This window comes from Oryza sativa, chromosome 12 (genome assembly GCF_034140825.1).
Source record: "Oryza sativa Japonica Group chromosome 12, ASM3414082v1".
Classification (NCBI taxonomy): Eukaryota; Viridiplantae; Streptophyta; class Magnoliopsida; order Poales; family Poaceae; genus Oryza; species Oryza sativa.
Window position 1 is genome coordinate 2,566,322 of NC_089046.1, and position 15,151 is coordinate 2,581,472.

At 47.0% G+C, this 15,151-nt stretch overlaps 1 protein-coding gene across 1 annotated transcript; it reads left to right on the forward strand.

Annotated features, from left to right (window-relative positions):
• Positions 1–6,165: 6,165 nt before the first annotated feature.
• LOC4351518 (sialyltransferase-like protein 2) lies at positions 6,166–7,640 on the forward strand. Its single transcript, NM_001423324.1, has one exon. The coding sequence runs from the start codon at positions 6,203–6,205 to the stop codon at positions 7,391–7,393; it is 1,191 nt and encodes a 396-aa protein (NP_001410253.1). The 5' UTR covers positions 6,166–6,202; the 3' UTR covers positions 7,394–7,640.
• Positions 7,641–15,151: the final 7,511 nt, after the last annotated feature.

The window sequence follows — 15,151 nt, forward strand, 5'->3', positions numbered from 1 at the left end:
CAGGGACGGGGGTTGATTTGGCCCCGTATCAACAGTCAGGGCCAGGGGCGGGGGGTGAAGTCGGGGGTCGGGGACGGTGGCGTTCCAGCCTAACCCGGCCCCGCCCCGTCCCGTTGCCATCCCTACTCCCCAAGACAGTGATGGAGCCGGGCGCCGGATCTGCCCTCTATGCCACATCATCCATCGCACCGAAAGGATGAAAGCAGCATGCGAGCTCGGGTAGGTGATGGCGGAGCTAGCGCCAAGCTCGAGGAGAGGGTTAATGGCACGGGTGGCTTGGGCGGGGGCGTTGGCGAGCAGCCGACAGGTAGTCACGTGCGCGGGTGAGGGATGACGGTGCGTGCAGCTGGCCAGCGGCGTCGTGACTCGATGCCTTGCTCTCTGTGGCCGTGAAGATATGGACGACAGGGTCCACATGTCAGCGGGGTGTATATGGGGGTATTTTAGACTATACGAAAATACATTGGTCTATTCATGGGTCCAATAGCCTTTGGGACGTAGAATATGGCATATTTAAGATATATGAAAAATTGTAATGGTATCCTTCTAATTAGGTGAATTGTGATGATATTTTTTAAAACATGCACATTTGTAATGGCATGAATCCAATTGACCCATGGTGTGTTTGAGAAGAGATGAGAAGATCAAGAGACAAAATTGAGACCCATAATTAGGGCATGTTTGGCAGAGCTTTGGCTCCACTTATCCTGAAGCCAGAGTCCAGAAAAATAGTTTCAGTTCCATCCAAAATGTGACTAGAATTAGCTGGAGTTTTTTCACAAAATGAACTAGAGATGTGGAGCTGGATTTAGACTGCTCCACAACTCTACTCCAGACCGAGCCCTTGGAGCTAAATTTAGGAGTTGGAGCCCTACTAAATAGACCTTTAATTGATTATTAATTGTTTTAAATTTGAAAAATAGATTAATATGTTTTTTAAGTATTTTTTCTATTAAAAGTTTTAAAAATACACCGTTTATTAGTTTGGGAAGCGTGCGTATGTAAAAAGGGAGAAAATAATACGAGGATATATAATACATGTACTATTGGTCAGGGGCGGATCCCATGTGATTCATGGGTATTCACCTGAATACCCATAGAATTTTAAAAAAAAAACTATATATAGGTATGTTATGCATATATACATGAGAAATTAGAAGGAAGTGCAGCATGTATAGTCCAAATGAAAAGAAGCCCATTTATTCGCAACAGACCATACATTCCTCCCCATCTTGGCCCAACGAATAGGCCCACTGGCCCAAAAACGAACAAATCCCTAGTTCCTATCCCCCAGTCAGCCAGTCCCCACCCCTCTTGTCGTCCCAGCCCCAATCCGCCACGCCTCCACTCATCCCCACCGACGGGCGACGGGGCATCGAGAGCATGACGCTCGGCGGCGCCGGCCGCCGGCTCGGCGCGTCGCCAGAATCGCCACCAGCCTCATCTCCCTGGACCCTGGTCCCTGGGCCTGCTGCTGCGGAGGTGGCGCGGCCTGCGACGACACCGCCGCCTCCTTGGGGACGGGTGACGCTGAGCAGCTGAGGTTCGCACGGATGGCGGCGGCGTTGCGGCGCACGGCGGCAGCCAGTTGCGGCGACACACCCCCGCGTCGGCGCGTCCCCTTGGTCCCTAGACGGCTGGACAGTGGACTGACACTGGTAAAATAAATCCTCTTGTCAAATTCCCCAATCGATTGGCCATTGCTTAATTGCTATTGCTTAGAAGTTAAATTAGTCAGTCAGAAATTTGAACTGTAGGTCTTGAAATTTGAAAAATGAAGAAGAATTGAAGTCTTTGTGGGAAAGGTCAACCAAGTCTCAGAAAGTAGCTTCCACCTCTGATCCAAAACCATTAACCAATGAGAGTGAAGTTCAGATCCCAGAAAATGCCCCTTCTAGTCCTATTCAGCTACTACTTGAAGCACCCAATGCCCATGATAGTGATATGTCCCCAAGTGTGCATTTGGAGATAGACATCTTGACTATTGTGCTACTGTTTGTACCTTTAAGGCTTTAAACATGTCATTACCACTCCTGTATGATTTTCCCAGTCCAATTTTTTGAGTTCTGTATGATTTTTTTTTTCAACTTTGAATACCCTTTGCTCAAATCCTGGATCCGTTACTATGGGTATCGTCAACATGTTTTGGGCAGGTACTATGACTCCTAACACTCCAATGCCGTCATGTGATGGGCTATAGCATCCTTTTTTTTTTGACTAAATCACCGGGGGAAGAGAATCCCCACCTAAATATATTGAGCCAAATGATCTTACACAGAGCAAGCTTTACCTACGCAAGCGCAGGGGGCCTGGGGCCCTGGAGGATAGAAAAACAGAATACACGGAGAAATACAACGAAGAGAGAATAGAGAAAGAAAAACTCCTAAAAGATTACAATTGATGAACGACACCTGCAAAATTATCTTGCCAAATTCCAAAACCTACTGCTAAACCCCAACTAAGCAACATCCAATTCCTCACACAGCCACAAGCATGTCGAAAAAAAGAGAGGCAAGGGAATGCTGTTGAAGTCCAAAGCCACCAGCATGAAGCCATCAAGAAGCTGACTTGATCTTGTTGTTGTTTGGATCAGAGCTCGCCAACGCCCTTTGGGGGAAGGAAGCCCTAAAGGAGGGAGGGCCACTGAAGGTTGCGGCTCGAGGCCACCCGCATTAAGTTTTCTTCAATCAGGCTTTATCAAATTGCTTGTTAGATCAACTTTCTCCAACGCCCTTCAAGGGAAGGAAGCCTCAAAGGAGGGAGAAACACTGATCCTTGCGGTCCTGGACATCTGGAGAAAGAGGGTGAAGACGAGCACGGGGCTAGACAGAAGGGGAAATGGCTAAGGGGATTCTCACAGAGGAAAAACATCAACGACAACTTTTGGAGGAGGGCATAGAACCGTAGCAATCCGAGCTGATAGAGGAGCACAATTTCCAAACAAGCACGCCAGATTGAGAAGAAGTTGAAGGGCAAAATCATCAGCGATGTTTGGAACTAGGGGGTAGAGGGCACACAAACGAGGATACTAGGGGGAGGGGAAGCGGAAGAGGTTCTGTTGCAAGGGACGACGAAGGTGCGGTGGCGACGGCACCCGCAGGACGCACCGCCAAGTCGTGCCATCACTAGCCGCAGCATCTCCGGAGGCACGTAGGCCCCTGAGCATCGACCGAGGGCCGGGGCACCGACCACCATTGCCGTTGTCGCGGTGCACGCCGCCCGAGGCACATGCCGGCCGGAACCCGCCCTCAGCGCCGGGGCCGCTTCGACGCGGCGCCGCTCCTGCCACTGCCGTCCACCGCGCCGCGCGACGAGGCGACAACCCCAGATCCGACCGCTAGGGTCCCGGATCGGCGCGCCAAGCCTAGCCATCACCGACGAGTGGGGAGAGGGGGGGGGGTGGCGCCGACGAGGTCGTGCCGGCCCGCCGTCGCTGTAGCATGCGCCGCTAGCCGCCACCGGGCACCGGGTCCAGCGCTCCCCGCCGCCCCCTTCCAGTCAGACCGCGGGAGGGCCAGCTCCGCCGCGCCCACTCTGGCCTCCACCCCGCCCACTCCGGCCTCCACCCCGCCGACCGCCAGCACAAGCGCCGCCGCTCCGCCTCCTCCGTGCGGATGGTAGTGACGCTCGCCTCCGGCCAGGTCCAGCGGCAGGGCGCCGGATCCAGCCACGGGGGTGCCAGATCCGGTGGTGGCACCGCCGGATCCGAAGCTTCATGCCGCGCCGTTGCCGTCGCCCGCCCATCGCGCGCCGCGTCGTCGTCCTCGCGCTGAGTCGTCGCGTCGCCGGGGAAAGGCCTCGCCGCCGCCCTCACGGTTGGTCGCGCGGAACTCCGGCGGCGGCGAGGGGTGGGAGAGGAAGGGAGGAGGCGGCGGGGGCTAGGGTTTGCCCTCCGTGTCGCCCGCGCGAGAGGGCGACGCGGAGGTCGGAAGATCCAGTACTGTTTCCTGTACCCTCGGCTATAACATCCTGGATTAGCGTATTCTTTTATGTGAGACCCTGGTTAACTAAACTATGTGTCACTTGGTTTTGAAGGATTTGATGAACATGGAAGATCCCAAAAAGTACTCGCAAACAGCTTAAGCAACATGATAGGAGTAGAATAGAAGTTCAGGCATGATGGATCACGTGAAGCTGGACTGAAGTGCCTTCGCCATCAGTGTGGCGAAGATACGAAGAATTCCAGCATTTTTGATCTTCCTCTTCTTCAACCATTCAATACTCGTAACTCGTAGTAACATGACAAATAAAATAGGGATAATTACATATGTACCCCTACTTTAAAAGCCAATTGCTGTTTTACCCTTATTTTTCAGGGTTTGCATTTTTACCCCCACTTTTTAATCTGAAGCAACCGTCTACCCTCACTTGTGACAGCCGTTTGATGGGTCCCACATTGTGCGTTAAAGAAATACAAAGGAAAATAAAAAAAGGGTAATTATGAAATTACCTTTGTACCCCTGAGAGTGGATAGGGTTGAGTGAGTCTTCCACCCGTGCGTACGGGAAAAGCAGGTCGAATCCCTAGCGCGGGGCGGCGCGGAGGCGACAGCGAGAGCGCGCGGCGGGGAGGCGGCGGTGGCCGAGGGCGTGCGGCCGCGCCGGCGCCCGCTCCCAGGAGGTAGACAGCCCGCCTCTTCTTCCTCCGCACGGAACAGTGCCTCGCCGCGCCGCGACAGGACGGGAAGCCCTGGCGGCGCGCACTCGCCTCCGCCTCCGCCTCGTCCTGCCACCGCTCGCGGTGCTGCTCCTCTTCGCGCTCCTCGCCGTCGCGGTGGCGCGGGCACGCGGCCGCGGATGGAGGAACCATGAGGGGAGGAGGAGAGCAACCTCCGCCTGCCGTCTGAGCGCGGCGTGGCGGATGACGCGGTGGCGGAGGACGACGCCGCCGAGGACACCAGATGGGCCGTCCTCATCGCCGGCTCCAACGGCTACTACAAGTACCGCCACCAGGTGATTTTGCTCGCCCGCAACCCCTCGAAAACAAACCACGCTCTCGCCGCGCGGTTAATCGTGGCGGCACGTATGGTTTGGTTTGGTTCGGTTTGATCCTTCGCGTGTGTGCGCTCTTCGTTCGGTTTGATTTGGTTGGTTTCACGGGATTGGTTCCATCTCCACCAACGCGCGCAATCGCCGCAGAAGTAGAAACCCTGAGCCGTTTCGTGTTGCCGCAAATTCCAAACGTCTGTTAAATCTCTCGTTAATCTGATTCATGATAAACGTAATCCACAATTAATTTGAGATTACTGCCGTGAAGAGAGAATTCGTCGTGAAGAGAGAATTCGGCGTGCAAAATCACACGAAGCTGAAAAAATTGGAGCAAAATTGCAATAACCACTGAGAGCATAATTGTCCTTTTCCTCTACAAGTAACACAGATAAAACCGGCTGTTAGAAGCAGGGGCACATGGCTGCTTCAGATTCAAAAAGTAGGGGTAAAACTGCAAACTCTAAAAAAGTGGGGGTAAAACAGCAATTGGCTTCGAAATTGGGGTACAGATGCAATTGCCACAATAAAATATTATCCACATATGGCAGTGTTCGTTTCTAAAAAAAATAAGAAAACCATTAACGCATAGTTAATTAATTTTTAAGTATTATAAATTTGAAAATTTTATTTCATATTTTAAATCAACTTTTATATATAAAATTTTCTCATAGAATGTACCTACTTAAAACCATGGTAATAAAAAATGAGGTAAAATTTATATCTTAACGAGAAAAAAAAATTAGATTCATATTACTATCAAACTTACGTAATGAACTACCAGTGATTCTTTGAGATTACGACAGAATATCGCTGTATCAGTTCACCTCCCTAACCTTTGCCTCTCACTCACACAAAGTGCAAACCATATTTTCGTCGGTCTACTTCTGGGAATTCGTTGTGAGCGTGCGTCGCAACCAACCGTTTCTCACAACAGCAACCACTCACCGAACGAACCCGGCCCCTGGGCCCCACCGTTGCAGCCCAACCACACACCGACCCCACCTCATCCCTGGCCCCACATGTCATCCACCCAAATCACCCACTTGGGTCGGGGTGGGTCCCACCACATCTCTCTCTCTCCCTGGCTCTGATTAATTTCTCCCCAACCCCACTCACTCGCCGCGTCGGCGACCACCACCACTCGAGCTCTAAATGGCAGCCGCCACTAGATCTCGCCACCATCACCGACGACGGCGACCTCACCGCCGCCGGGGATGAAGCGCCGCCACCTCCCGCCCGTCCTCGTCCTCCTCCTCCTCTCAATCCTCTCCCTCTCCTTCCGCCGCCGCCTCCTCGTGCTGCAGGGCCCCCCGTCGTCGTCGTCGTCGTCCCGCCACCCCGTCGGTGACCCCCTCCTCCGCCGCCTCGCGGCCGACGATGGCGCCGGATCCAGCCAGATCCTCGCCGAGGCCGCCGCGCTGTTCGCCAACGCGTCGATCTCGACGTTCCCCAGCCTCGGCAACCACCACCGGCTGCTCTACCTCCGCATGCCGTACGCCTTCTCCCCGCGCGCCCCGCCGCGGCCCAAGACCGTCGCCCGCCTCCGCGTCCCGGTCGACGCGCTCCCCCCCGACGGGAAGCTCCTCGCCTCGTTCAGGGCATCGCTCGGGTCGTTCCTCGCCGGCCGCCGCCGCCGCGGCCGCGGGGGGAATGTGGCCGGCGTGATGCGCGACCTCGCGGGGGTCCTCGGCCGCCGGTACCGGACCTGCGCCGTGGTCGGGAACAGCGGCGTGCTCCTCGGCTCCGGCCGTGGCCCGCAGATCGACGCGCACGACCTCGTCATCCGCCTCAACAACGCGCGCGTCGCCGGGTTCGCCGCGGACGTCGGCGTCAAGACCTCCCTCTCCTTCGTCAACTCCAACATCCTCCACATCTGCGCCGCCCGCAACGCCATCACCCGCGCCGCCTGCGGCTGCCACCCGTACGGCGGCGAGGTGCCCATGGCGATGTACGTCTGCCAGCCCGCCCACCTCCTCGACGCGCTCATCTGCAACGCCACCGCCACGCCGTCCTCCCCGTTCCCGCTCCTCGTCACCGACGCGCGCCTCGACGCGCTGTGCGCGCGCATCGCCAAGTACTACTCGCTGAGGCGGTTCGTCTCCGCCACCGGCGAGCCGGCGGCGAACTGGACGCGGAGGCACGACGAGAGGTACTTCCACTACTCGTCGGGGATGCAGGCGGTGGTGATGGCGCTCGGCGTCTGCGACGAGGTGAGCCTCTTCGGCTTCGGCAAGTCGCCCGGCGCCAAGCACCATTACCACACCAACCAGAAGAAGGAGCTGGACCTGCACGACTACGAGGCGGAGTACGACTTCTACGGCGACCTCCAGGCGCGGCCGGCGGCGGTGCCCTTCCTCGACGACGCCCACGGCTTCACCGTGCCGCCGGTGAGGTTGCACTGGTGACGGTGACCCCGACGTGGGTGTATGTGTAGCTGCTGCTGAATTTTGTTGTAAAATTGAAACTGATTTCATATTCGATACGTAGAATCCCATTGTAATTTGTAAATCAGGGGGAATGGGAGGAGATACGGACACAAGATGTGTGTCAGATTTGGGAGCTTTGTAAGGAGAAATGTAGCTCAATTTTGTTGTGAATTTATTCGAACCATTGCAGTGAACTTGTTGATCATGGAAGCGCTTATTGATTGTGAACTTGTTAATGATTTTTTTTTTGGTGGTGATAGATCTTGCTTAGGTATGAAAATGATCAGTAGCTGATGCTACTAATAACTATTACGTCTTTGTTTAATTCTTCCTTAAGTAAAGGAGAGTAAATATTCGGGTTGGTGGGCGGTCTCCTATCTGCTTCTGTTGTCGATTTGCTAATCTCTTCTAGGGGAATATTCTGGTTGTAGTATAGTACTAGTAGATGACCGAAAGCTAATAAAATGGTCAATAATCCAGGAAGAAACAGCTAGTCCAATTGCCAATTGCCCATTCCTTTTCTCCCTTTTTCTTTCAGATAAAATTGCCAGTCCTTTACAAGCTGCTGCTGCTGCTGCTGCTGCAACTTGATTTATAATCATCAGACTGCTAACTGCTGAAGATTGTTTAAGTAACACAATGTTTCTTCTTCAGTACTGACAAGTTTACACATGCGGTGCCATTATCCCAAGTTGATCTTGCTCGTGCTCGTAAAAGTATATCACTAGCTAATGTGTTTTTGTTCACTGGGAATTGCACCTATCCTTGGTATTACCTTCTTGTATTTAGTTAGATCATGCTCTTTTCTGATTAAGATACAGATTTTATCTCGGTTTTCATTAACATGATTTTTAAATTGCTAATGGTAATAATTACAAATGTATTTTTTAAGTTGGTAATAATTAAAACTCAATAGGAGTGCTACCATCAATCAATCCATCCATTTCAATTGCCCTATTTATGCCGATTTTAGTTCCAAACTTTTTCTTCAAACTTCCAACTTTTCCACCACATCAAAACTTTTCTACATACACAAACTTCCAACTTTTCCGCCACATCATTTCAATTTCAATCAAACTTCTAATTTTAGCGTGAACTAAACACACCCTTAACTACTCTCAAGTAATGCATGCAAAGGATGCATTTGTGTTGTTGTCAGAGGAGATGCAGAATCATCAACTACCAGCAGGAAGTCTTGATCACAACTCACAGAAATGGGGTGCTCGTATCTATAGGCGCCATGAGATCTCCCTTTACGAAAATGCAACTCCTGACGCCAGCTTCAGTTGGCTCTGTCATGATGATGATCTCTGTGCTGCACATTGCAATGCAAGACGGACACACACATCCAGTCATACAGATGGAGTTCAATGCTGCTACAAGGTCAACATGTCAGATCAGACCAAGAATCCAAATCTCGAATCCAAGATTATTCTGCCGGTAGTAGGACCTGCTGCATCCATCCCTTGCCCATCCATCAGATCAGAAATTCAGATGAAGTAGTATAGTACAGTACGGAGTACAAGTCTACAAGATTCATGTAAACCAACAAAAAAGCTCGGTCATTGGAACCATATCTTGAGTAGTTTGAACAAATTTCTGTATGCTATGCATATTGTTTTATGGGAATTGCTAAATTCTCAAATGTCACTCAGTGCAGATGTTAAAATGTCTGTAGAATCTACTACTAGTCATATTCAATTCTCCGGGACCCAAAATCTCTCTACACACCGACAATTCAAGATTTGTACTCGCACTAATCGGTGTGCTCATAAGACATGCATGATGCATTGTTCACATCGAATCGTGGTGTGATCTGTATGAAGTGATGCGCCATGCCGCCATGATAGCTGCTCTGCTAGCTCTTGCAATAATGCTCATCGAGAGAGCAATTGAAGCTTGGAAGCAGAAGTGATGGAAGGAAGAAGAGAAGACGTGGAGGTTGAATGCTGATCATCATTAGCTGCTGCCTTGGAACAGCAAGAGAAGAGATCTGCCGTTGCGAGATCAGATGATGAGAGCAAAGACTTGACTTCACCACACTGCTACTACGAGTAGGCCATAATCGAGTGCAAGAGTAAATGTTCCTTCTCGACTTCTCGGCAGTGGCGGATCCACTGTTGAGGCTGGTTGGTGTGTAATCCCTGTTCCTAGTTATAGTCATTAACAAGTCTAATTAGTTGGATGTGTTTAGTTCCTAAAAAAAATTTAAAGTTTGGGAAAAGTTGGTAGTTTGGAAAAAAAGTTAGGAGTTTATGTGTGTATGGATGTTTTGAATGTGATGTGATATGATGGAAAGTTGGAAGTTGGGGGTGTTTAGTTCATACCAAAATTGGAAGTTTGGTTAAATTAGAACGATGTGACGAAAAAGTTAGAAGTTTGTGTGTGTAGGAAAGTTTTGATGTGATGAAAAAGTTAGAAGTTTGAAGAATTACTTTGGAATAAACACGGCGTTATTAGTGAAGAAATTTCCTAGATAGCAAGGATGCAAGCTGCCTCACTGATTCTACTACCCAAATTGATAAAACATAATTTATTCCGAGTATACAAAACAATATATTCACAGATACTTATGAACATTTTAATATAGCCACAAATCAAAATAGAAAAAGTTCTTTTGATCATATGAGCATTTCATTTTCATTGGAAAATAGTTTAGTTGATATACCTTTACTTGTTTTAATTATATTATATTTTTTACACTAGCATCACCTCAATTTACATCCTGGAGTTGCCTTGCCACTGCTTCTCTGCTGGCTGGCTGGCTGCTGCTGCTCCCTTCTTTTTTGGACAGAGTACTCTGCATTTCCATCATTTGATTTTAGTCAAATGAAGTCAAATTGATTTGAACGATTTGTCATTACAGTTCAAACCACATCATGATTCACGAGAGAGACTCTACTGGGAAGGAAGAAGAAGCTGGAGTACCATTTCAACTTTGGAACTTGGAAGAGGAATGATTGCGTATCTTTGAGCGAAGCAGAAGTGCGTCATCAATTCATCGCGATTTCATTCTCAACTCTGAACTGCAGGCCGTGATTGACCCGCAGAGCAGAGCAGATATACAGTACACAGTACATACAGCCACTATACTCCACGAGGGCTATAAATACAGTAGACGGCCGTCTACGCGAACACCACTGCTCTGCACAGCTCAAGAACAATCTCCTCTTCTTCCTCTGCCAAACCTGCTATCCCAGTACTATCTTCCTTCTTCCTTCTCTCTAGCTAGCTCAGCAGCATCTTCAGATCAAAGGTGAGGGACTACTTGGTGTTTCTTATCTGTCTCGAGTTGAAACTGCTCCATTTTCCATGGATCATCTTCTCATCAGCAACTTGCACATTTCTTGGTTGCATGATCCTGCGTCATTTGTAACTGTTAGTACGACGATGCAAGAATGCATGGCTTAGTTAGCTACCGTTTGAGTCATGTCTTAGCATGCAGCAAATGCTAGTAATTAGTTGACTAGGAATTAATTGATTGGGCATTTTTGAGTGCAGGAGATCGAGATCGACTGGCATGGAGAGGGTGAACCTGAAGCTGTACCTGGAGAACGTGTACATAATGGAGGAGAACGAGCGGCTGCGGAGGAAGGCGCAGGCACTCAACCAGGAGAACAAGGCCCTCCTCGCCAAGCTCAACACCAACCACGCCGCCGCCTCCTCGACGTCGACGACGACCCAGCACCGGCCACCCACCGCCGCCTCCGCGGCCGGCGCCGGCGCGTCGTCCACCCTCAAGCCCGGCAAGCAGCAGCCAAAGTGATGCATTGCATGCATGCTGCATGCATTAGTGCAAGGAGTTCATGCTTAATTAATTAATGATTAGTTTCTGTAATTACTCTAAGTTAGTAGCAGCAAGTTGGTGAAGTAGCTTAACCAGATGACGCATAGGAGTAGAGTATTTAGCTTGCACCGTGTTTTGGCTTGATTAGCAGCAGTACACCTTTTGTTTTTAGTACAACTTGGTACGGACTGATCACTGATCAGACGCTCATGACCAGTGTGGAGTGCGGACAGCTGGCGGCATTTTGGGTCAGACTTAATTAGCAGTGTGATGTAGGAGTAGTAACACTCAATCAAAGCTTAATTTGTGCTCCTAGCTACTAACAGCATATATTAATTCGTACCAGTACCGTTTTCCATAAGTTGTCCTGGATAATACTCCCACCGTCTATTTTTAGTGTAGCTGTGGGTTTCATTTTCCTTATCAATTTGATCGTTCGTCTAATTTAAAGATTTATGAATTTCTTTTTTTAAAAAAAGTCATGCATAAAATGCTATTCATATTTTATCATCTTATAATAAAAAAATATTAATTATAAAAAAAAATCAAATAAGACGTTGGATATAAAAATCCATAAGTCAAAATGGGATGAAGTATGTGTGATAAAAGTTTGTTCATACCAATGATGTTTCCAAATCAGAGTAAACGACTATACCGATTTCCCGTGATTGAGGATGGACTTATGAGCTCTCGGACGGCTGGTCCATCCCCGTCCCGTCGACCAGATCACATAATCGATTACGAATGTGCCGTGGACAAAATTTAAAATTAAAAAGTGTTTTGGAGTCAATTTTATGCTTTTTTTTTCAGCGCGTATTTTTCAGTCTTAAATTTTTAACGTTGAAACCATAAGTAAATAGGTAAATAACACATCTAATATAAAAAGCTTTATTCGCAAATAATTTTTCTTTTTTTCTACGGCTGATAATTCTTGCTCAAATCGATTAGAGCCTTTATAACCTAGAGCCAACCATGCATTCTACTCCTATAAAAAAAAATATGCCGCAGCTTACGAGAAAATAATCGGAATGATTTTAAGTCAACGGCGTCGAAACATTTCGAAACGGAGGGAGTACAATCTAGCTAGCTCTATATAAAGGGCCTGTTCACTTTGACCTGATTTCTTATATAGTTACCAAAATTTGGTAGCAAACTAAATATAGCCACTTTTTTTTTGGCAACTTTACCAAAATTTGGTAAGGTTGAAAATGGCAGCACAGTGAACAGGCCCTACATATCTCACAAAAGTTTTTAAATAAGAAGAACGGTCAAATATGTGCTAAAAAGTCAACGGTGTCAAACATTTCGAAACGGAGGGAGTATATATATATATATATATATATATATATATATATATATATATATATATATATATATATATATATATATATATATATATATATATATATATATATATATATATATATATATATATATATATATATAAAAGTCAACGGTGTCAAACATTTCGAAACGGAGGGAGTATATATATATATATATATATATATATATATATATATATATATATATATATATATATATATATATATATATATATATATATATATATATATATATATATATATATATATATATATATATATATATATATACATACATACATACACACACACAGAATCCTGTTCAATATACAAATAATTTCTATTTCTTGAGCGAACCCACCATTTCTATATTGGTCAATGATGTTTCTACAAAACATTTTATTGTATAATCTGTAAAATTAAAGGTGTTTTTGATTATTATTCTGTGATAAACAATTGGGCATTGGAGATTATTGGTTTTGTTATTTGGAATTTATTTATGAAGTGGTTTTGGAGATGATTGGATTTACAGGTGAATCGTAGGTTCGTTATTTTATGTGACCGGTCAGACCGGGCTGTGTATGCCGGTCAGACCGGCGGTGATCGAGCGGTCAGACCGGCCAGCCCGCGATCTAACCGGCCGACGCTGTGTCGGTTTCGGTTTCGGGTTGTTTATTTGGATATCTGTGATTAATTCATGATTATGGCTTCTAGATGGATACTATACATATATAATACTGTTGTTTGCTACTAATGAGTCAAGTTGGAGATAGCTTGGTCTCGGAATATGGTTTCTTTGTTTATTTCATGTGTAGGTGACTCGATGCCTCGGGAGAGTATTTGCGGTGATGGACCGGGAGTCGGCTTGGGGATAAGACGACGTCTGTGGTGGTCAGAGATCATGCGAGATACTTAGGCTAGAGTTGATGCACGTGGTTGGTGGAGATTCCATATGGCATACGATGGAGGTATTGTGTGCGTATGGGATGCGGAGTCGAATTTGGAAGGAGTCCAAATTTGGTACGATTGGTTATGTAAAGTTTGTGTCTTGTACTAGAGGGTTTTCTAAGGTGTTTAGGACTCCTAGTATGAGTTTGGTTCGTGGTTGTAGGCTGCCTACCTCATGTATAAATAGAGGGGGAGCGTGAGGCTTCCCGGTATCGCTTTTGAGAGCAATTGAGTTTAGTTTTGAGTTAGGGTTTCGAGTTTAGTCGAAATTTTTGTAAGGAGTGCTGTTGGTGCACTTTGTAAATACAGAGATAATCAATAAAGTCGTCATCCACTTTAAGAGTTCTTCGATTTGTGTTTCACCGAGTTTCGGCAGTCCAACCGGTGATATACCGGCGGTCAGACCGACAGCAAGCGGCGGTCAGACCGGAGGCATACGGGCGGTCAGACCGGCGGCCGCGATAGGCGCGGCAGGTGACATCGGCGGTCAGACCGGGTGATCTATACCGGTCAGACCGGCGACATCCACACGGTCAAACCGTTAGATCAATCTCGGTCAGACCGACTTTTGTCGATTTCGAGGGTAACTTTTATTTCCGCTAAAAGTTTTCGGTTTTTTGGGTATACCAACCATTCACCCCCCCTTTGGTTGGCTTAGTTCTTGTTTTTCGATCCTACAAGTGGTATCAGAGCCTTGTTTTCTTCTTTGGATTTTTATCGATCTAGAGTTTTTGCCATGGCTACTCCCGCTAGGTTTTCAACTAAGCCTCATGTTTTCGATGGAACGGATTTTTCTCATTGGTGTAGTAGGATGCAATCTTATATTATGGCTGAAGATTATGATATTTAGAGAAAAGTTTCTCATCCTTATGTGATTCCTGAAGCTATTAATACTGCGGCTGAAAAAACTGCTTTTGAACAAAATTGCAAAGCACGCAACATTCTTTTGAGTGCTATTTCTCGTTCTGATTATGATCGTGTTGCGCACTTTCGAACTGCTCATAAAATTTGGAATGCTTTGAGTAACTTTCATCAAGGAACAAATAACATTAAAGAACTTCGTCGTGATATTTTCAAAAAGGAGTACATTAAATTTGAGATGAAACCTGGAGAAGCTTTGGATGATATCTCTCTAGGTTTAATAAAATTTTGAGTGATCTTAGATCTATTGATTCTTCTTATGATACTAATTATCCACAATCTGAGATTTCTTGTCACTTTTTGAATGGTCTTGACATGTCTATTTGGGAGATGAAAGTTACGTCTATTCAGGAGTCTATGACTACTTTGACTTTGGATTCACTTTACACAAAATTGAAAACACATGAGATGAATGTTCTTTCTCGATAAGTTGATTCTAAGTCAAGTGCTTTGATTTCTTCGTATTCTTCTTCTTTGGATATTGATGCTTCTTCATCTAAGCCTTCTTTTCTTGCTGTTTTTAATGCCACATCCGATGATCAACTCGAACAGATCGAGGAGGAGGATTTGGCTTTGGTTGCTAACAGAGTTGCTTGAGCTATGAATAATGCCAGGAACAGGAAAAGAGGTGGTCCAAATCGTTGCTTTGAATGTGGTTCAATTGATCATCTTCGTTCGCATTGTCCTAAGCTTGGGAGAGGCAAAAGATAAGACAAAGATGGTGAGAAGACCAACAACAACAAGCCGAAGGGTTCATCC